This window comes from Ostrea edulis, chromosome 1 (assembly GCF_947568905.1).
Source record: "Ostrea edulis chromosome 1, xbOstEdul1.1, whole genome shotgun sequence".
Classification (NCBI taxonomy): domain Eukaryota; kingdom Metazoa; phylum Mollusca; class Bivalvia; order Ostreida; family Ostreidae; genus Ostrea; species Ostrea edulis.
Genome location: NC_079164.1, coordinates 49950592 through 49974022, shown reverse-complemented (window position 1 = coordinate 49974022; position 23431 = coordinate 49950592). Strand labels below are relative to the sequence as shown.

The following is a 23431-nucleotide window of genomic DNA, read 5'->3' as shown; positions in this document are numbered from 1 at the left end:
TTTGGGCTGGATTTGGATGGACTGCAGAACTGGGGGTCATTAAACTTTGCATACATGTTTCTTATAGTTAGTTATCAAATTCTATTGATTTTCAAGGTCAGGGGTCTAAGGTCAAAGTCACTGAAGGGAATTCCTTTTAAAATCCTTGTGAGAAGGACTCGGACAAAACCATAGAACTGGGTCATGAAAGTTTACACACTTGTTCGCTATGGCGAGTTGTCGAACCCTGTTGATTTTCAGGATGAAAGCATTGAATTCAGTGAATTTGTAAAGATATTTTAGAGCAGGATTCAGATGAAACTGTAGAACTTGGGGGATCAAACTTTGCATACTTGTTCTGCATGGTGAGCTATCAAATTTTCTTGATTTTCATGGTCAGGGGTCAAGGCTATTGGAAGGATGTATTTGATATCTTTGCAGGTTATAATGTTGCCAATGATGTGTTGATTTTCTGATAAATGAGTGTATCTTTACATTATTGTGAGGAGATGCCCAGCTTGTTGATTTTCTGATAAACGAGTGCATCTGTACATTATTGTGAGGAGATGCCCAGCTTGTTGGTTCTCTTATTTACTGTGTTTTATGTCTTTTCTGTAGCCATTCCTTGTATAAGTGAAGAAGATAAATTCATAGCTGATAAAATGGGATTTACATACACTAATGTAATGGATGATGATGTAATAGTTCACTCAGGACAGGTAAAGGAAATACACATACATATTCTAATTACTCTGTATTTCTGGTTTAAAGCATATTGTAGTCAATACTGTAGAATCCTTATTCAATATATGAGAGTAATTGTAAGTCTCACAAAGTTTGGAGGCTTATTGTTTTTGCTCAGTTTTTATTTTTTCTCCTTCCTCCTCACAGCTAAACTTGTCTGGAGTGGATCTCAGAAATGGTTAAGTGTAATTTACTGATATTTTATGGTATGGTAGGTTTAAGTTCTTAGATGATGATAAGCATTCTAGTTCCAAAGGGGATGGAGTTTTAAATTTTAACAATGGAAGTCTAAGGGGAAAATTGTAAAACACATATTTTAATGCCTTAAACTATTTCATTGTCTGTTGTCAATGAAATTTGTATAAATAGGAGTACCTGAGGATGGTGAATAAATCCAAAAATGGGTCAAATTTTCAAATTTTTTCGATCTTAACGAAATTTTGTTTGTGATTATGACGAATAACATAGTAAATTTGAAGTTTTTGAAATAACCACCAAAAACGTGTCAATTTTTCAATGTTGTCCTACAGAAGCCGATAGGTACCAGGGTATAGAATTAATATTTATTTAACTGGCGACCGCCACTTATTATCTGGCAGCCGCCATATAATATTAACTGGTGGCCGCCAGATAAATTAATTGGCGGCCACCACATAAATTAAGTGGCTGCCGCCAGATAATAAGTGGCGGCCGCCAGTTAAATTAAGTGGCGGCCGCCACATAAATTTAGTGGCGGCTGCCAGATAAATTAAGTGGCAGCCGCCAGTTAATTTATATAGCGGCCACCAGATAATAAGTGGCAGTGGCTAGTTAAATTAAGTGGTGGCTGCCACATGAATTTAGTGGCGGCTGCCAGATAAATTAAGTGGCAGCTACCAGTTAATAAGTGGCGGCCGCCAGTTAAATAAATATTGATTCTATACCCTGGCACCTATCGGCTTCCGTATTGTCCAATCTGAAACAAAATTTGGTATGTAGGGGTAGTTGAGGATGGCAAATAAAACCATGAACTTGAAATTTCAGAATACCTCCCATTTTCAAAATGGCTGCCTAAAATGTGTCAAATTCTCAATATTTTCTTATTTCGATGAAATTTGGTTTGTAGGTGTAGTTGAGGATGGCAAATAGAATAGTAATCTTGAAATTTTCAAAATGGCTGCTGAAAATGTGTCAATTTTTCAATGTTGTCAAATCTCAACAACATTTTGTATGTATGGGTATTTGAGGATGGCAAATAAAAGTTTTGAATAAAATTCGGCTTTAGAGCCATAGAGGGGAACTCCTTCCCATTTTTTTTTAGAGGGTTCTGAAAATACTTTTGGGGCATTTCTAGAATTTTTTGTTTTATTGGGGAACCCCTGCCTATCCCATCAGTTTTTAGGTGTTGTCCAATCTCAAACAAACTTTGGTATGTAAGGGTGGTTGAGGATGGGGAAATCGAATGAAGTGGTAAATTCAGAATTTTGAAAATGGCCACCACATGTAAGTCAAATTTTCAATGTTTTCTGATCTCAACAAAATGGTATGTATGGATAGTGGAGGAGGATGCATAAAATATAATCTCAAAATTATCAAAATGGCCACTGAAAACATGTAAATTTTTCATTGTTGTCAGATCTCAACAAAATTTTGTGTGTAGCAGTAGTTGAGGATGGTGAATAATTCATAAGAGAATCCCTGTGCAATTATTTTTAGCAGTTTCTAAAAATGCTTTTAACAGACCAGAGATTTACATGTCCTAGGGGATCAAAATGATAAAAAAATCCATGTAGGTACATGTTAAACTATCTCTTTTTAAAGCTTCATAAAAGGTGTTTGAAATTTATAATTTCCAGTTGATGTGACATGCTTGATATGTACATAAAATACGTCTCCATTAACTATAAGTGCACTTCAGCTCATTTCTTCTTTGTTATGTACACAAGTTACACTTGTGCTGAAAGTGTTTACTTTCATTTTAAGTGATCTCAGGTGAATAAACTTTCAGGACTTTGCAAGGAGAGTGTAAATTTAAAAAACAATATGCTGTTTATTTTGCAAAAAGTGGACTTAAAGTAATTTTCTTTATGGGATAAGGATTCAGTTGGTGTTTGTTTGGGAGACTTTCAAAACAGCATCCTTTTACACTTAGTTTTTGTTAATATGTACAGTGATTTGAAAAATGCCTCTCTCATGAAATCAAAAAAGTCTGACATTTATCTAAGAGAAGACTTATGTCAAGTTAAGTTTTCATTTAATATACAAATACAGATGATTTATTGCCATTCAAGGGCCCTGAGAAGCATGGTACAAATAATAAAACATGTAAAATTATGTATAAGATTTGTATATAAAGCAGAGATAGCTACAGAGGGTGATACTTGAGGAAGATTACTTGTATATTACACCATGTTATACAAAGAATCCACAGTATATACTATATGTGTCAGTGATAAGGAGTGACCTGTCATTTCTATACATAGTTCTTACATGGAACTGGCAAGGGTTTATACAATTTCTCTTGCAATATTTATTATGATAGAAAAAAGAAAACCACACTGTAGTGTAGTTATAAAGTGATTGATAATGATTGCTTCACTTTAATAGTTTTCAGGACTGGGTAGAGTTGAGACCCGTGCAAGTATACTGCAGTTTGCAAAAGTGAGTAGAAGTCACCATGTATTTTCACAGTATTTCTTCAAACCTGTTTGTTTGGATTGAATTAAACCCGCTACAGCCTAGTACACTAGAAATAAAACTCTCAAGTATAAACATTTTTGTAAAAATGTTAGCTCAGCTGAGCTGAAAGCTCAAGTGAGCTTTTCTAATCGCCTGTTGTCCATCGTCTGTCCGTCTGTCTGTAAACTTTTTACATTTTTGACGTCTTCTCCAGAACCACAGGGCCAATTTCAACCAAACTTGGCAAAAAGCATCCTTGGGTGAAGGGCTTTCAAGTTTGTTCAAATGAAGGGCCATGCCCCCTTCAAAGGGGAGATAATCACAAAAATGCAAAAAAAGGGTGGGGTCATTTAAAAATCTTCTTCTCAAGAACCATTGAGCAAGAAGAGCTGAGATTTACATGAAAGCTTCATGACATAGTGCAGATTCAAGTTTGTTAAAACCATGACCCCCGGGGGTAGGTTGGCGCCACACAATAGGGGATCAAAGTTTTACATGCGAATATTTAGGCACAGTTGCCAGCTCACCCAATTTGTCGAGTTACACTTGATTTTTCGATCCGTAACCCGATTATTTTTTTTATGACCCGACAGGTCATACCTTTCACCCAATTTCCGGATTTGGTTTTGTAAATTAGATTGCGTGTGTAATTTCCAGTTTGCAACACAAGCTTGGATCTACGTGTCGCAGGGTCGCTGTTTTGTTACAAACAACACAAAACTGGGTCAGTCTCAGACAATTATTTTATTCCAATAGAAGGGAAAAAAACCTAGAAAAATATGAAAACATACTCACAAACATGCACACAAGACAATAGACATACATAAAACACAAGACGTAAACTAAAAGACATTTAAACATTTACGATAAACAATGATCCTAATATTAAAACGATTGCTAGTATAATTACCTATATTTAACAAGTAAATGAATTACAAGATAAATGTAAATCTTACCAGGCATCCAGTATTATAAATGAAAAATATATTTAAGTTACATCGAGTGAATCAATGTTTTAGCAAGGACTGTCCAATATAACCGTATTGGTACAAAGCTTAGAGTGGGGATTTTGGCGGGGTTTCTAACTTTATATAGTGCACGGGTTAGTAACACATGCATAATTAATTAGTATTCGGTAAAATCTATTGGTCCGCAGTATTATGAACTCAGACCACTGGTCAGTCAAACGTAAAGTTGAACTAAAAATAGAAATAATTACCACCTGTACAATACAAAACGTTCACACTGACTCTCACATACTTGAAAAACTATGCGCGCCAATATGAATACTGATATAATTACAGCGCATAAATATATTTTAAATAAATTGCAACTGTGACATACATGTACGTAAAGTTTGCAACACTAGCTTGGATCTACATAAACAATGCCGATGGTCATGTACATTACAGAAAAGTTATCAAAGCAGGTGTTAACAATTATCTGTGAGTTGTTTTGAGAAATTGGGGATTGAAGTCATTATGTAAAATGGCTTCCACCAAGAAGAGATCATTATCAGGGCCAGCAGACACGCCAACAAAACGAAAATGATACTTATGTTTCTACCAACAAATTTTTGAAAACGACTTTTCATGAATTAAATTAAATTAATTACAGCTTATTGTCTGTTGTGTAACTCACACTATTGGGTCTGGAGCTAAAAATGATCGGACAAAACATGCCAATATGCAAAATCATGTAAAAAATACTTTAGCACAAAAGTCATCTAATCACTGTCATCATTTTTGCCATCATCTTTGGATGTTAATATTGTAAAGGAAATACAAACTGAATTCAGATCTGAACTAAACAATGAAACCTTAAATGCCCTCTTATCATGTAAATTTAATCAATCTTGGTCCTGCTTTGAATATTATTCATCTCCATCAGTCTTAAAAATTCAAAATGTGCCACTGTCGTTTACAATACTTCCCTTCAATAAATATTCAATGCACACATTTCTGTTGTAAATATTTTTTTGAAATATAAACACTTATAACACATATAATCCTAGAATATGTCGTGAATGGCATTACGCATTATGACCAGATTGTTTGCTTTCTAAAGAGGGTCATGACCCTCTTTTTACATGTTGGAGGTTGGCAACTATGTATATAGGTCAAATCTTTAAAAATCTTCTTCTCAAGAGCCACTTTGCCAGGAAAGTGCAAATTTACATGAAAGCTTCCTGACATCGTGCATATTCAAGTTTGTTAAAATCATGGCCCCCAGGGGTAGGATGGGGCCAGAATAGGGGATCAAAGTTTTACATACAAATAGATAGGGAAAATCTTTAAAAATCTTCTTTTCAAGGCCAGGAAAGTACAAATTTACATGAAAGATTCCCAACAGTGCAAATTCAAGTTTGTTAAAATCATGGGGCCACAAAAGAGGATCAAAGTTTTACATACAAATATGATGGGGGAAGTCATTAAAAATGTTCTTGCGAAGAATCATTGGGCAAGAAAGGTTTACAGTTACATGAAAGCTTCCTGACAGTGCAGATTCAAGTTTGTTAAAATTATGCCCCATGGGGAAGGGTGGGGCCACAATAAGGGATCAAAGTTTTACATACAAATATATAGGAATTTTTTTAATAGATGTTTTTCTCAAGAGTCATTGGTCCAAAGAAGTTTACATTTACATGAAAGCTTCCTGACATAGTGCAGTTTGTAAAAATCATGGCCCCCGTGGGTATGATGGGGCCACAATAGGGGATCAAAGTTTTACGTGCGAATATACAGTATAGGGAAAATCTTTAAATATGGACCAAGGTGACACGGGTGAGTGATGTGGCCCATGGGCCTCTTGTTCTTCTTTTGTTTATACAAACAATGAAGATGTAGATATAGCACATTGTACAAATAATGTTGAAGTTTATTTGCTAAAAATATCTCTAATGCAATAACAGGAGAAGAAAATTGGAGGCTATTTGATGAGTTTGGACTCAAAAGACTGGTTGATTTCCAGACAGCGTTACTGGGGCACACCAATTCCCATCATCCACTGCTCCAAGTGTAAGGTCAGTAGACTGGTTGATTTCCAGACAGTGGTACTGGGGCACACCAATTCCCATCATCCACTGCTCCAAGTGTAAGGTCAGTCTGGCCTATTTATTTTTAGAATGCAAACAAAGTCAAAAACTGGAGACCAACACCTTAAGGTTTAAATTATAGAAGATTCTCACGAGTGGATACCATGTGGTATTCAATAGGGTCTGCATCCAAAAATTTAAACTTTAAGAAATAAAACAGATCACCAACAAACACATCATGATAATGCAGTGTTAATTTTATTTGCTTGACCAGTTTTGATCTTGGGGTGGTCATCATCAGAACTTGTTATCTTTAGAATGATTTAAGTTACAGCCTCATGTGTATTCTTCACTCATGTCAAGCTAAATTGTCACAGAATCTGAATGCCTGTCACACCTTAACAAAGACATACATGTTAACATCTCCAAAGAACTACTTAGAGTAGATCCCCCTCTTTCCACAATCATTTAGAAGGAGATTTCCTGTGACAACCTTTATTGACTTCATCTACCCACCCCACCCCCTCCCCACTTCACACTTATCATGTGGACAAGTTTAATCATATTTCAATTTTCAATGCAAGACCTCCCACTAGGGTACATAAAGGAAACTCATTCTTAAATCATGTTCTGGAAACTTATCTATAGTAATGATTAAAAAGAAGTTTTTGCATTTCTGAAAAATTATTCAGTTCACCAAGTCCAACATCAAATTTGGTGCTTATAAAGCTTATACATGTAAATATTCTAAAGCACTCATTCCTAGAAGATATTTACTGTCTTTGTAAACAATAGTACAATGATATAACTCTAGAGAGACTTGATAGTGCTCATGGATTCATATAACTCTAAATGTTTGACCCTATGTTAATTAATAATGCTATGTAAGAAAAAGAAAATGATGGCAAAATTTGAGAATCTAAGAAAGAGGTTAATCTAGAGGGAGATTACTAGTAATATCCCCTGCCTGGAATTAACAGACATTAAGGATGGTTGAGCTTGTTAGTGGGGATCTTTCATATGATTCTGGAGGGTAAACACATGAATTTGAAACTATGTGCAATTTGCTCTTTCTTTCAAAATCCTTAGGATATTTCAAACTGACCATTTGTGTGTAGTTAGTGATTACTAGAATTTGGGTTGTTTGTAGTGGATAGCTGGTGACGGCTGATAGTTTACTAGAATTTGGGTTGTTTGTAGTGGATAGCAAGTGACGGTAGCAACAACCACTCTCGCTAGGTTGCGCGTCATGTTCTATTTTTATTTCTACAGGAAAAGTGGGACGAGGTTCCACCCTGTTTTTTACGGGCTAGTATGGATAAACCTAGAGCCTACAAATGATGCGAAGTTGATCGTTTGGATCTAAATTAGCTATATTTAGCGTATCTCACGTGATTAGGCACATTCCAGAAAATCCCTTTGAGATTGAAGCGGTTAAGCAGAGCGAGTATATGTAAACATTGACTTAACGGTGAAATACGCAACAAAGACTGACATATTTATAAATTTTATGCATGAATAAATTATACTGAGGTCAAACATGGACGATAATTGCCCGTGTTCATATAGTATTTGATTGATTTAGATATCCAAGGAAAGATAACTCCCATTATTAACGTACACACAACGTACCAATCTCTACCCAGAGTTGCTGTTCCTTGCTCTCACTTACAAGTAAGTGAGAGCAAGGAACGACAACTCTGGGTAGAGATTGAAACGTACCGGAAGTATACAATAATACAATGTTTATACATTTCTGAATGATGAGTGAATCTTTATTTTCATCAGAATCTTTTCCATCACACTCACAGACCAGGTCCCCATACCCCTATCAGTGTCAATCTGTGACTGATAGTAGTGCGATATTTAATTTGATATAGTCTAGAGGAAATTCGAAATATGGTAGTGACATTTCTTCCTCACTGAATTAGCTGGATTTTTAGCGTTTAAAAGTGGGGTATGGACTGGGGGGTTAAAAATGCTATTTGCCAAATTTTCAACAATATTGATTACAAGGCAAGGCAAATTTAAAAGGGGTCATAAGCTACACATGATACAATTTTCACTTGCAAGTTGCACTGCCACAAGTTACACATAGTGACTTACTTACAGATAAATAAAGTAACTTACAGACAAATATTTTATTTATTTATCTATCATTTCATTTCATTTTTTTAATATCATGGTTTGTACTTGAAGAGTCATCGCAATAAAGGGACATTAATTATTAGTGTTACAAAAAAATTTGATCATGCAGTTTTTAAATTTCTGAATTTTGAAAAAATAAAAATAAATAAATAATAAACATTTCAACCATTCATTCTCAGACAGATTCTGATACCACTCAGCCCCCCGACTGGCCAGAGAGTTCTACTTCTATCAGTTATGATGCAACTCAGCTCCCAGACTGGCCAGAGAGTCCAGTGTTTCTGTAAATTCTGATAATGATGCAACTCAGCCCTCCCCCCCCCCCCCCCCCCCCCCCCCCCCCCGACAGCTCTACCAGAAGTTCTTGGAAAAGACTTGCTGATGTTTAATAAATCAGTTTTCCTATTAATTTTACTTTTGCTCCTGTTCATCAGTTCATTAGGCTATGGTCCAATCTGATTAAATTTAAGATATTTGATCCGCTCCGTATACCTCTTCCTTTCCTGTATCTGTGAAGTCCAGAGGTGAGATATATTCTTTCCAAAACAACTAAGAATGTTCATGGAACAATTTAGTATCAATTGTTTTCCTTTTATGTTGTATGCCTTATTTCAAGAAATAACTTTGGGTCACTTTTTAATGTGAAATGGAACATTTTCCATTTTTTGACAACCTGACGGTAGGGGTGTTTAAGACACTATACCTCATTTTCTGTAAGGAATTGGAGTAAAAGGAATCCAGATTTGAAATCAGCATACTCAAAATTGGTAATTACACCTGATTTTTATTGTTTTGGGTAATTTTTAAAAAATGGGTGGTGGTTGCTAGTGACGGCTGATAGTTTACTAGAATTTGGGTTGTTTGTAGTGGATAGCAGGTGACGGCTGATAGTTTACTAGAATTTGGGTTGTTTGTAGTGGATAGCAGGTGACGGCTGATAGTTTACTAGAATTTGGGTTGTTTGTAGTGGATAGCTGGTGACGGCTGATAGTTTACTAGAATTTGGGTTGTTTGTAGTGGATAGCTGGTGACGGCTGATAGTTTACTAGAATTTGGGTTGTTTGTAGTGGATAGCTGGTGACGACTGATAGTTGTGTTAATAAGGAGTGGTTATATCATTAATGGAAATGTTGGTTTATCAGGTTTTTCCAAATAAAAATCTTGAGACTTAGGGATTTTTCCTAACAGTGGTTGTAAAATGATAATGGCTATTATTATCCCCTCACAATTCACTGCGAGGGTGTGTGTGTGTAATGCTGAGCTTGTAGACTCCCTACAGACTACATCTTTTGCTCGATTGACTCAATACTTCACATGTCACTTTGTTATCAAGAGAGGAAGAACCCTGTTGATTTTGGGGTGAAATGGTTAAAGGTCAAGGTCACTAAGGGACTTCATGGAAAAAGCTTGTAACCTCTCATTGCAAGAGGATATGCCCTGCCTTGTGGAGCTGATAGTGATTAAACACTGGCAGCTTCTTTTGATGTTTATGACAATGTTTTATATCTACCATAATACAGGGAGCACATGAGTTTAAGTTTATTGGAAGGGAAAATTTCTCCAGTACTTTACTTAGCTATAATTGTTAAAGGAGATCAAGGTGTTGTGAGAGAAATGGCTAAATCATAATGAATTCAAATGTGTTGTTCTGTTGTTGTTTTGCACACTATTATTGTTTAGAATCAAGATTATATAAGGTTTAGTTTTTGAAAATTGATATTGTATGTTCTTGCACAGTTTAATGAAAGGGTTAAACTCCCTCATTGTCAATTTTAAGTTAGAATAAGTATGCAGTGTACTCATACCACTGCAAAGAACATATGAATTTATTCTGACAGGAAAGCATCATGCATTTTTTATCCAATTGTCAGCCTGTCCATACATCCATAATTAGGTTTTTGTCAAGCCATCCATTCACATTCAGGTTTTTATCCATTTATCCACATTTTTGGTTTTTGTGTAGCCATCTATCCATTCAGTTAGGTTTTTGTCTATCCATCCATTCAGTTAGGTTTCTGTCTATCCATCCATTCAGTTAGATTTCTGTCTATCCATGCATTCAGTTAGGTTTTTTGTCTATCCATCCATTCAGTTAGGTTTTTGTCTATCTATGCATTCAGTTAGATATCTGTCTATCCATGCATTCAGTTAGGTTTCTGTCTACCCATGCATTCAGTTAGGTTTTTGTCTATCCATCCATTCACTTAGAGTTCTGTCAATCCATGCATTCAGTTAGAGTTCTGTCTATCCATGCATTCAGTTAGGTTTTTGTCTATCCATCCATTTAGTTAGGTTTTTGTCTATCCATGTGAATGTGTGAGCGAAAGAGTTAGAATTCTTAAAACCCTGTACCCCCTGGTCAGGTTGGGTTGTAAGGGTTTTGTAAAAGCCTTACTATATACCTGAATAAATGTTGTTAAAACTGGAAAAAAAAAAGGTTTTTGTCTATCCATCCATTCAGTTAGGTTTTTGTCTATCCATGCATTCAGTTAGATTTCTGTCAATCCATGCATTCAGTTAGATTTCTGTCTATCCATCCATTCAGTTTAGGTTTTTGTCAATCCATGCATTCAGTTAGATTTCTGTCAATACGTGCATTCAGTTAGATTTCTGCCTATCCATGCATTCAGTTAGGTTTCTGTCTATCCATCCATTCAGTTAGGTTTTTGTCTATCCATCCATTCAGTTAGGGTTCTGTCTATCCATGCATTCAGTTAGGTTTTTTGTCTATCCATCCATTCAGTTAGGTTTTTGTCTATCCATCCATTTAGTTAGGTTTCTGTCTATCCATGCATTCAGTTAGGTTTTTTGTCTATCCATCCATTCAGTTAGGTTTTTGTCTATCCATGCATTCAGTTAGGTTTCTGTCTATCCATGTATTCAGTTATGTTTTTGTCTATCCATCCATTCAGTTAGGTTTCTGTCTATCCATCCATTCAGTTAGGTTTTTTGTCTATCCATCCATTCAGTTAGGTTTTTATCTATCCATGCATTCAGTTAGATTTCTGTCTATCCATGCATTCAGTTAGGTTTTTGTCTATCCATCCATTCAATTAGGTTTTTGTCTATCCATCTATTCAGTTAGGTTTCTGTCTATCCATGCATTCAGTTAGGTTTTTGTCTATCCATCTATTCAGTTAGGTTTCTGTCTATCCATGCATTCAGTTAGGTTTTTGTCTATCCATCCATTCAGTTAGGTTTTTGTCTATCCATCCATTCAGTTAGGTTTCTGTCTATCCATGCATTCAGTTAGGTTTTTTGTCTATCCATCCATTCAGTTAGGTTTTTTGTCTATCCATCCATTCAGTTAGGTTTTTGTCTATCCATCCATTCAGTTAGATTTCTGTCTATCCATGCATTCACTTAGATTTTTGTTTATTCATTCATTTGTTGATGGTTAGGTTTCTGTCCATCTATCCATCTGTAATTAGGCTTCTGTTTATTCTTCTATCCGGAGTTAGATTTCAATCTATGCATTCATCCACTACGCTTCAAATTTTATTTGCTGTAAAACATCTCTATAGTACATATAATTTTCATGGTAATTTGAGGAGGACAAGTTTTCCAATTGTTGTACATACTGAATATAGTTATACCCTCCGCAACAAGTTGTGGGGGGGTATACTGGAATTGGGTTGTCCGTCCGTCCGTCTGTCCGTCCGTCTGTAGATGCAATGGTTTCCGGGCTCTAAAGCATTATCCTTTCCACCTACCATCACCATATCATATATATGGACTACCCATGGGATGAAGATGTTCCCTATCGATTTTGGGGTCAAAGGGTCAAAGGTCAAGCGCACTGGACATCGAAGTAGCAATATGGTTTCCGGGCTCTAAAGCATTATCCTTTCCACCTACCATCACCATATCATACATATGGACTACCCATGGGATGAAGATGTACCCTATCGATTTTGGGGTCAAAAGGTCAAAGGTCAAGCGCACTGGACATCGAAGTAGCAATATGGTTTCCATTTAAATTCTGTAATGGCTTTTTTCATCGCATGGAGATGCTGTGCTCCTAGATACCTTTTGGATCATAATACTGAAGTTTTACCTATTACCAACACCCTTTGGGAGATTGGGGTAAGCGGGGGGTATTCTTAGTGAGCATTGCTCACAGTACCTCTTGTTTACACAGAATCTTATGTACTCAGATTTATAGGACCATTCAAGGTACAGGTTTGCATTTAAAGTTGGTCGATAGTCCATAATCTTTGATAAGGATTTCATGTGACTCAATGGGGAGTGAAATAAGAGACCATGAAAGGGTCTTCAAACTTCAAGAAAGCTTCTTTAAAAGTTTTCCATCTACATGGGTGTTCCAACCCTTTCACACCATTATTAGCATTACTCACTTGAATAATCAGGTCACGCATTTTCTTTCCATAGGCAGTACCTGTTCCATTGGGAGATCTGCCAGTGAAGCTTCCTCCCATTACAGAGTTCACTGGGAAATCATCACCACTGAAACAAGCTACTGATTGGCTCAAAGTGCCTTGTCCAAAGTAAGAGCATGTATTTCTTTGACCATAGGGAAGGAATTTGTGTCACAGACTGTACAGAATAATGTAAATACAAATGGAGGAGTGCACTTTGAGCATTACATTTGACAGATGTGGCTGTCCTGCTGAGAGAGAGACGGACACTTTGGATACCTTTGTGGACTCTTCCTGGTATTTTCTGCGATATTTGGATGCCCACAATACAGAGGCCCCTTACTCGCCTGACAAGGCTAATAAATACATGCCGGTCGATTTGTATATTGGCGGGAAAGAACATGGTAAGCAATTTATGGAAGTAAATGTGTTTCTATCTTCTTGCAACAAGGTTTTGAATACATGTACCTGTACATTGGTTTCAATGGAATCCTTAATCGCCCACATTGCAAGGGAATGACCTTGTTTATGGAATGGTCATTAAATTTAGTTTTATGAGTAGTTAAATGTTTTGAAACAGATGTAATGCAGAGTATGGTCCTGAAAATGACTTTGTTCTTTCTCTCACATTCATTAAATGTACTTTTTTCAGCAATCCTCCACCTGTATTTTGCAAGATTTTTTAACCATTTCTTATGTGACTATGGAGAACTAAAGCACAGAGAACCTTTCATCAATCTCTTAACACAAGGCATGGTCATGGGTCAGTCCTTCAACATTAAATCAAGTGGAAAATACTTAAGGAAAGAACAAGTAGACTTCATGGGTATGTACAAATTTCAAGCAGCATAGCGAAATGAATCTGTAAGCCTCATGTCTTATTTTTGTCCCCCACTCTGTCTGTCCCACTTGACTTTGTGGATGATTTTGATCAAATTTTGTAGGATTATTAGTCACCATATGTAGTCAATCATATTGCGCTGTCATTTTGATTCAACAAATTTTACAGGAGTTATGAGACTTTTGTGCTTTAACTTTTTTTTTGTGGCGGTGGGGGACATGGCTATGGGTAGCAATCTTGTTCATAATTATTTTCAGAGTTTCAAAATCTTATCCATATTTTAGATAAAAAAATAGTTATAAATGTACTGATTTCAGAATGTGTATTGCAAAATCATCTCCTACATGTATGCAAGTTTGATATACAGGTACTGGTATATCATCACTGACAAAATTTATCATTGAATTACATGTCTGAAATGACACTTGTTTCACAGGTGAGAAACCTGTGGTAAAAGGCACTGGTGAGGAAGTTGTTGTACAGTGGGAGAAGATGAGCAAGTCTAAGTACAATGGGGTGGATCCACAGGTGAGTAGCCAAAACACTGCCTTATGTCAATACACTTAACTGTATTCTCTGTTTGGTATTGTTAAGCATATGTTCCAAATAAACCACAGGAATCTGAATTTTAATCAATAAAGAGAAAAAAGAAAAAAAATTGCACGTGTATATGGATGTCCATGAATTTATGTTGTTAAAGAGAATTGGAAGCCAATATTATCAAATGCTATTGAATTCATAATCTCTTGCGTAAAATGACACACATTTAGCAAGATGATAAGCGATAGTAAATGATAGTAATACTAAAAGGATACCAGATATCCATTATGTATTTTGCATGATAACTCTTGTAATGCTTAATGGTCTTGTGGATTATACTCCCATTCAAGAATAGATGGTTTGATTCCCTCCTTGATGAATCACTGAACAAGGCACTAGATGTACATTGTCTTAGACCACTAGACAGTATAAACTGAGATTTGATGTTCTTTAATGATCTGCCATTCTTATCAATCGTGGTGGCATAGCAAGAATTCAGCATGAAATGTTCTGTTAAAATATTTAGAAGTCAGTCTACCATATGCATTGTTTTCTAGGATGTAATTGATCAGTATGGTGTGGATGCCACAAGGTTGGCTATATTGGGCACCGTGCCACCCAGGGCAAACAGAGAGTGGTCAAATCAAGGTATCACAATTTTATCTTGTGGTTCTTTTTAAGAAGAGGCATTTGCATGTAATTTTGTGCAAAGAAAAATTCAAATAAGTTTCACTTCTTGCTTTTAATGATTGTCAGCAGAAACAGTAACTTTGCATATAATTCTAAAGAGCATTATCAATGTTTCATCATTTTCATGAGTCACAACTCTCTCAGGAGGTGGGGCTCCCTTATGTATTACTTTACAAAATTCAATCATTCAATATCACCCTCTTTAATAATAAATATATCATTCAGTTTCATACTGTTAAAGGTTGCAAGTATGTGTTATGATTGGTTTCAGCTTTTGTCAACATTACTCGCTGGCAGAGTCGAGTCTGGAACACAATTACGAAGTACATAGAGCTTTCTACTGACCCAGTTTCTTCAGAGATGGATCCAAGCAAATTGACCAAAATTGATGATACTCTATTTCAGCATAGAAATCATTTGATTAACGAGGTGCAGTGTCCATTTCATTTAAAAGTTTTAAGCACTGTATACTATTAGAGGAATGTAAAAAATAAAATAAAATGAGTGCTAGTAAATTAAAAATTATGGTATATCTGGAAGTCTCTAGATAATTTCTAAGAAAATGGTTATTTGAAGTAATATAATTCAATATTGATAGGTGACCATATCTTTGGAGACTCTTTTTAACACCAGCATAGTGACAACTCTGCTCTTTGACTTTGTGAAGAAATTAAAGGTAAGAAATTCCCTGTGTATATCCATGTACTACATACACTATGTACATGTATATCTTAACTTGTAGATAATCTTTTGACTGATTCCTTCAAAATATTAATGTAAAGTAACTTACTTTCATGACAACAGACTTTTGTTGTTGCTAAAAGAGGGGGACATTAATTTGGGTCAGTCTGTCTGTCAGTGTGTGTGTCATTGTGGCTGTCATACTTTTGTTTCCAGACTATGTCTCTGAAAGTCTAAGCTTTTCAATGAAATTTCATACTATAACTCCCAATGACTTGAAGAAGACTGCTATTGATTTTGAGGTCAGAAGATCAAAGACCAAGGTCAGAAATTCATATATTGCATAAAATTGGTTCCAGACAATGACTTTAATTTTCTCCAAGCTTATGCAGTGACATTCATGGTGAAACTTATAACATAAGAAAGACCTCTACTGATTTTGAGATCAAAAGGTCATAGTTACAATTTGCACAAGGTGATAAATACTTTGATACTGTAACACAACAGCCCCTCCCCCTTCCCTATGACTTGTGACTGTTTACTTTTAATAGCAAAGTTTTATGTTTTTAAAAGAATAATATAGTTAATGAAAACCTACAAACTGATGAAAGAGTTAACAAAATCAAAAAGGCAGTAGTCATCCTCTTTTTCAAGTTTTAAGTTAAATCAGCATTGGAATTTTCATTTACACCCTTTCATTGAAAAATGCAATAACTGACACTAAACAACAATCAAATTTTGATTAAATTCACCCAATGCATTTATAAACATTTTAGATCAGGTTTTAAGGAAGGATGTGTCTATGTTTTGTGAAGTTGTATAGGGGGTTGGGTTGGTTACCATTCATAATTGCTCTCTCTCTATCTCTCTCTCCACCTGCATTTCACAATTATCTTTCACCTAGACAGATCTCTTTAAGTTAAAAAGATATCTCTTTAACTTAAAGAGATATCTTCAAAGAATTTGAATGAGAGATATCTTTAAAAATGAGAGATATCTTTCAGCATCCAAAGGAGATATCTTAAAGTGAAATCTTCCTCGATTATTTTAATTCTGATCGAATGCACACAGAATGCTCTCTCAAGCGAAAGTCCGCCTAAATCATCCAAAGATTAAGTAACAGGGGAATTTAATACAACTGCAAATATTATATGAACCCACGTTAAACTTGACACTATACTGCTTGCCAATGAAGCAATACACCAGTTTCAAGATACACCAGAGTTATTTCCCTTTGGAGAACTCTCATACATTAGTAAGGTGTGAAACAATTTGTTTACATGCTAGAGTGGGTCAAATATTCATCACTGTGTAAATGAATGTACTCAGTAAGTTTCTCATACACTGTTTGATCACCCGAATTCAACTGATACACAAACTAAATGATAAGTATTAAGAAATAATTAAATACATGGAATTCTTATCATATCACGTTATTTCGTTGGTCGTAGGTATCATATCCAGGATATTACTCGCAAATATGATATTGTTTCAGTAAAACATTTCTTTCGATACTATTTCCCACGTTTACATATTCAAAGAGAAGCTGCTTTTAATACATTTTATTGTTTTCCTCTCTGATTGTAAGTCCACTCTGTCCCACTAAGGCATTCAAAGTTCCACTAAATGCACCTCCTACACAGAAGAGCTCTTATTTCAAAACTGGCATAGGACTATTAATTTTAGAAATGGTGATTCAAAATGGATTATGCTCAAGTACAACATGATGTGGTAATATTGATGCATCTACAGGCACATTTAAATCCCTGAAATATTTGTGAAATTGATATATTGTAGTGCATTAGATAATTTATTTACTTTTGAATATAAACTTTTTCTCTCTTTTGTTGAGGGATATGGGGGGTGGGGTGGGGTGGGGGGGGGGGGGGGGGTAACATTATGAATGTATCTAAATGTACATTTAATTTCCTATCAGTTCCTTAAATCAAATAGTCTTATAGATACATGTGTATGCAAGCATGCATTGATCAGTTCATCTTTTTGTTTATACAAGATGAGGCCACAACAGAGGTTTAAAAAAGTTCAACAAAAGAATGTAATTAAATGAAAATTTAGGAAATTAAGGATAAGGCTACATTGATATGCAAACACTAATGTAGTGGTGATCCAATATAAATGTGTGTGTCTATCAATCCAGAATATTTCATTGCTCAGGTGAGTTATTTGACTCATGGGGCTCTTGTTACATACTGGTATGACTAATTTGCAGAAAATTTCCATAGTTATGGCATATTATGTCTCCCCTCTTCCAGGAGGAGACGTGTTGTTTTTGTACTTTCTGTCCGTCCGTCTGTCTATCACAAAATCTTGTGAACGTTTCTCCTCCTATATGGCTTATCAGATAGATTTGAAACTTTTTACAATGCTTCATTGCCATATGTAGATGTGCATATTGTTGGGACAGGAGGATCCAATCATTTTCCTAAAAGTTATAGTGGATCCAAGAGTGGTGGAGGATGTAAAATAGCTTGTGAACACTTTTCCTATATGGCTTATCTGATAGATTTGAAACTTTGTACAATGCTTCATTACCATCTGTAGATGTGCATATTATCGGAACAGGAGGATCCAATTATTTTCCTAAAAGTTATAGTGGATCTAAGAGGGGTGGAGGAGTGGAGGATGTTAAAATAACTTGTGAATGCTTCTCCTCCTATATGGCTTACCTGATAGACTTGACATTTTGTACAATACTTTCAGTGCCATTTGCAGATGTGCATATTGTAGGGACAGGAGGATCCAATTTTTATCCTTAAAGTTATAGTGGATCTGAGGGGTGGAGGGTGTAAAATAGTTTGTGAACACTTCTTCTATGTGTCTTATTGGAGTTTATGATGGCTATGTTCCTGCTCATGCTTTCTCCTCTATACCATGCAGTACATTAAGGGGAGGAGGTTTCATTTGGAGTACTTCCAATTTGGGAAGCTGGGGAGACAATTGTTTTTCATAAAATCAATCTCTCATTGTAAATCCTTCTTTAGAGAAAGAATGATAATGGGTTTATGAACTGCAAGCAAATGTATCACAGTATTATTTTCTTCAGGCTGTGCCAGATGAAGCTAAGCTTGTAAGCAGAGAGTACGAGAGATGTTTGGCTGACATGATAATCATCATTGCTCCATTTGCCCCAAGCTTTGGAGAAGAACTTTGGGCAGGGCTCAGCAGTGTGGCCAGAACCACAGAATATTTTTGGGTAAGTTGTTCATTTGATAACAGAATTGATCAGTGAATGACATCTTCTATAAAACTAATGTATCCTTTTTCTGATATCTTCAAAGAAAACTCAACACTCTTTTGTATTGTGTGTAGTACTTTTACTCTTATACTCTTTTTATGGATAATTTAAGTTTTCTTGATTCTGTTTTATTATGTTATTTGCTGTATTTGTGTGAAGCACTTTAAAGTTTACTTAAAGGACACATCTCATGTTTTCAAAGTATACAATATTACATGCATTTTGTCTTCTTTATGCTTATAGTAATTAATTCTAATAGTTCTTTCGCCGAAATTTTGCGATAATTAACCACAATACAGACTTAAATCTAAGCCCCGATTTCAAAAAGTCAAGTTAATTAGGTAGGTAGTCACGTGGTACAGTGACGTCACATGCGCCCTTCGGATTGTGAAAGTACTGCGAGATATTATTAAAAACTCAACTTTTTGGGGCCTAATTAATTTACCATGGGCAACATTTAAATCGATGTTGATAAATTGTCCAGGTTTTATATGTGTTCACCACCAGTGCACACATATAACGATGTAAATACCCAAATATAGCGAGTAAAGCGTGTATGAAATCGGCAAAATTGTGAGTAAATAATGTTTATATGGGTCGCTGTCTACAAACTGTTAGGGGTATGTTATTCCTTTATACATCTGTAATTGGCGCTGTTTTTCTAAAATAAACAGTGCAATCATTATTTATTTTTGGATTAGACAAATTATGATACGTTAAATTGTTGACAACTAGGCCCTATGCCAAGCTATTGTCACGCGTGCATTTCGGAAAGAAGAAAAAAAGACAACACACACACAAATCAATAAAAATATTCAAATTTAAAGTGGTAATCACATTATTTTATTTTGATAAAGCAATCGTATTACTATTTTTGAATTGTGATCTGCACGTCTTTAGGAAGTACGAAGTGGGAGCACGGCCTTATAGCCTACTGACGCACTCAAGATGCTACGAGTTCAATAAAGAAATAATTTTAGAATTCAATTTAAAGTTAGGAAATACAATATTCTATTATTTGTATAATTAAAAGTTCAATTATTTTGTATCTTTATTTTTTGTTGTTGTAAATCTACCAGTTGGTAGAAGTTACATTGTATCGTCGATATATGTTGTTACAAGGTGAAGGTCAGTTGATCCGAGTGTGTATTGAATTTGAAGAGCAAAACAGAATGTATGCTATAGGCCTACCAGTGCTTATAGCTTCGATATATCTATTTTCTCGCAGTTTATCAGGGTCTCTGTCCAAGCGATGTTTGAAAAGGTGACTGGGTGTGTTTTTTAAGGTAAAGTTCTTGCTCCAACAAAAAAATTATCCACGTCTTTTTTCTCGTACCTTCCTTCGAAAAATTGAAAAATACTCAATCTAAATCCTTTCTATCGACAACTAGTACACCCGAGCACGGCACAAAACATCTTAATGCATTATTATTTACAAACCGTTAACGTGACAATTGGTTTTTTGTCGATTAAATCTAATCTGTTTATGAAATGGCTAATGGATGTTTTCAAACCTAAGGGCGCATATGACGTCACACAAAATGGCGCGTAAACTAGCGAAAGAAAATATGCATATCGCAAGATTTGAATTTCATCGCTTTCAAACTCGAAAACTACGCAAACTATTTCATTTAAAACACATTTAAAGTAGTTTTAGGCATAAAAAGAGTTAATTTTGCTGAAAAAATTAAAAAGTTTAGAAACATGCGTTGTGTCCTTTAAGATAAGACGCTATATAAGTTATTATCATTTTTATTATCATTACAGAACAAAGGTGTGTTTGACCAAAAATGGCCATCAGTTGATCCCAATATGCTGATTAGAGTAAAATTGACAGAGAATAGAGGAAGACATGTCGGCCAGATCACAATAAAACTGAAGGAGTATGGACTTCTTAATGAGAAAGAAATTCTGAAATTGTGCACACAGGACAAGAAATTTGTTCGTACTGTTGGGAACTCCTATGCTGGATTTCAATGGAGCAGGAATGAGTTCTTACAAGCAGTGCTAGACTTTACTGTGACAAAACACACTTCACAGAAAGGCAAGATAGGGGAGAGAAGTGAGGAAAAAACCAGCTGATAAACTCTGATTTCAAGATGTTGTCTGATTTTTCCAGTATGTTGATGCTGAATAAGAGTAATTATAAGAATTGAAAAGTTGAATTTGTTAGTTGTGATTTGGGATGACATTTACAACATGTACATGATCGTGTATGTTACAAGATTAACAAATCTAATGGAAACTTATTGGTGATTGATTTAAGTATTGATAGTAATAGAACAACATTAGTTGATATTTATGGACCTAATACATGTATTGACTGTCCATAGTTTTATGAAAAAGTACAAGAATGTTTTATTGATTTTGATAATGATTATTTTATTATGCTCCCCTTTGAAAAAGAGGGGGCATATTGTTTTGCAACTGTCGGTCTGTAGACCATGTGTTGTCCGCTCAATATCTTTCGACCCCTTTGCTTGATAACAACCAAACTTGGTACAGGGGTTGCCCCTGGAGAGTAGATGATCCTTATTGATTTTCAGGTCACATGGTCAAAGGTCAAGGTCAAACTGCTGGTCTTTACCCCATGTGGTAGACCATGTGTTGTCCACTCAATAACTTTTGACCCCTATGCATGATAACTACAAAACTTGGTACAAGGGTTGCCCTTGCAGAGTAGATGATCCCTATTGACCTTCAGGTCAAAGGTCAAACCTCTTTGACCCCTTTGCTTGATAATAGCCAAAATTGATACAGAGGCTTTCCTTAGAGAGTAGATGATCCCTATGGATTTTCAGGTCATGTGGTCAAAGGTCAAGGTCAAACTGCTGGTCTTAACCCCATGTGGTAGACCATGAGTTGTCCGCTCAATATCTTGAGAACCATTCACTTGATTGTAATGATATTTCATATGTGGGTTGGTTATAAAAAGAACAGGACCTCTAATGTTTTTCAGGTCAAAAGGTTAAAAGTCAAGGGTCAATCTACTCTGGACATAGGAATATACTGTCCGCTCAATATCTTGAGAACCCTTTGCTTGACAGACATCAGACTTGGTACACTGGTACATCATCAGGAGAAGATGACACCTATTGATTTTGAGGTCACATGGTCAAAGGTCAAGGGTCAAACTGGACATAGGAATATATTGACAACTGAATGTCTCAAGAATCCTTTGCTTGACAGACATCAAACTTGGTACACTGGTATATCTTTAGAAGAAGATGACCCATATTGATTTTGAGGTCACATGGTCAAAGGTCAAGGGTCAAACTGGACATAGGAATATACTGTCCGGTCAATATCTTGAGAACCCTTTGCTTGACAGGCATCGAACTTGGTACACTGGTACATCTTCAGGAAAAGATGACCCCTAATGATTTTGAGGTCTCATGGTCAAAGGTCAAACTGGACATAGGAATATACTGTCCGGTCAATATCTTGAGAACCCTTTCCTTGGCAGACTTCAAACTTGGTACACTGGTACATCTTCAGGAAAAGATGACCCCTATTGAATTTGAGGTCACATGGTCAAGGGTCAAACTGGACATAGGAATATACTGTCTGTTCAATATCTCGAGAACCCTTTGCTTGACAGACATCAAAATTGGTACACTGGTACATCATCAGGAGAAGATGACTACTAATGAATTTGAAGTCACATGGTCAAGGGTCAAACTGGACATAGGAATATACTGTCCCTTCAATATCTTGAGACCCCTTTGCTTGACAAACATCAAACTTGGTACACTGGTACATCTTCAGGAGTTGATGACCCCTATTGATTTTTGGGTCACATGGTCAATCCACTCTTGACATAGGAAGATATTGTCTGCTCAATATTTTGAATTGATGATACTACTCTCAATTAAATGATGTGTGTGTGTATAACCCTTTTCAATTTTGCACCATGGGGGGCATATGTGTTTTACAAACATCTCTTGTTTTATTTGGAGACTTGAAGGTATATGTGCCATATTAAACAGTATTTTGTTCGATGTTAAAAACCAGACCAATATTTTGTCAGTATGATAAACTATGAAAAATAATACGATTTGACAATTTCCACAAACTATGTACGGGTATTAAAGGAGTACTGGTCTACACAATAGAAAATGGTGATTTTCTAATGCATAGTTATAAAAGAATGATATTTATGGTGGATGTGCGAGAGAAAAATAATGTGAGAAACATCATGGAAGATTTACAGCAAGTAGTCGTACTGAATGGTGATTTCACGTTAAACATGAAATTTCAGTCCCCCTCCATTGCTCAAAGTGGTTCTCTCTACCCTGTTTCCGTCCGACTGTCTTTTATCGCTGAGTGTGCCTTACCAATAGCCTGCTGGCCGTCCACGCTTTCACATCACCATGTAATTGTTGACTTTCAAAATTCCGCATGCAATGTCACATGATCACGAATATTTCGAAATGGGGCGTTCCTATCCGGCTCAGAGAATACATATTTAAATAGGAAAT

General features: G+C 35.8%; 1 protein-coding gene across 2 annotated transcripts in view; it reads left to right on the top strand.

The window, feature by feature from the left end:
- LOC125646417 (probable leucine--tRNA ligase, mitochondrial) overlaps positions 1 to 21112 on the top strand; it is a 47025-nt gene extending 25913 nt beyond the window's left edge. For both annotated transcript variants that reach the window (XM_056153214.1, XM_056153216.1), the window contains 12 exons: positions 598 to 698; positions 3310 to 3363; positions 6293 to 6403; positions 12956 to 13071; positions 13180 to 13346; positions 13595 to 13768; positions 14220 to 14311; positions 14881 to 14971; positions 15285 to 15442; positions 15612 to 15689; positions 18759 to 18908; positions 20718 to 21112. In XM_056153214.1, coding sequence (XP_056009189.1) covers positions 598 to 698; positions 3310 to 3363; positions 6293 to 6403; positions 12956 to 13071; positions 13180 to 13346; positions 13595 to 13768; positions 14220 to 14311; positions 14881 to 14971; positions 15285 to 15442; positions 15612 to 15689; positions 18759 to 18908; positions 20718 to 21032 — 1607 coding nt within the window. In that variant the 3' untranslated portion in view covers positions 21033 to 21112. The remainder of the gene's footprint in view (positions 1 to 597; positions 699 to 3309; positions 3364 to 6292; positions 6404 to 12955; positions 13072 to 13179; positions 13347 to 13594; positions 13769 to 14219; positions 14312 to 14880; positions 14972 to 15284; positions 15443 to 15611; positions 15690 to 18758; positions 18909 to 20717) is intronic.
- The last annotated feature ends 2319 nt before the right edge of the window (positions 21113 to 23431 follow it).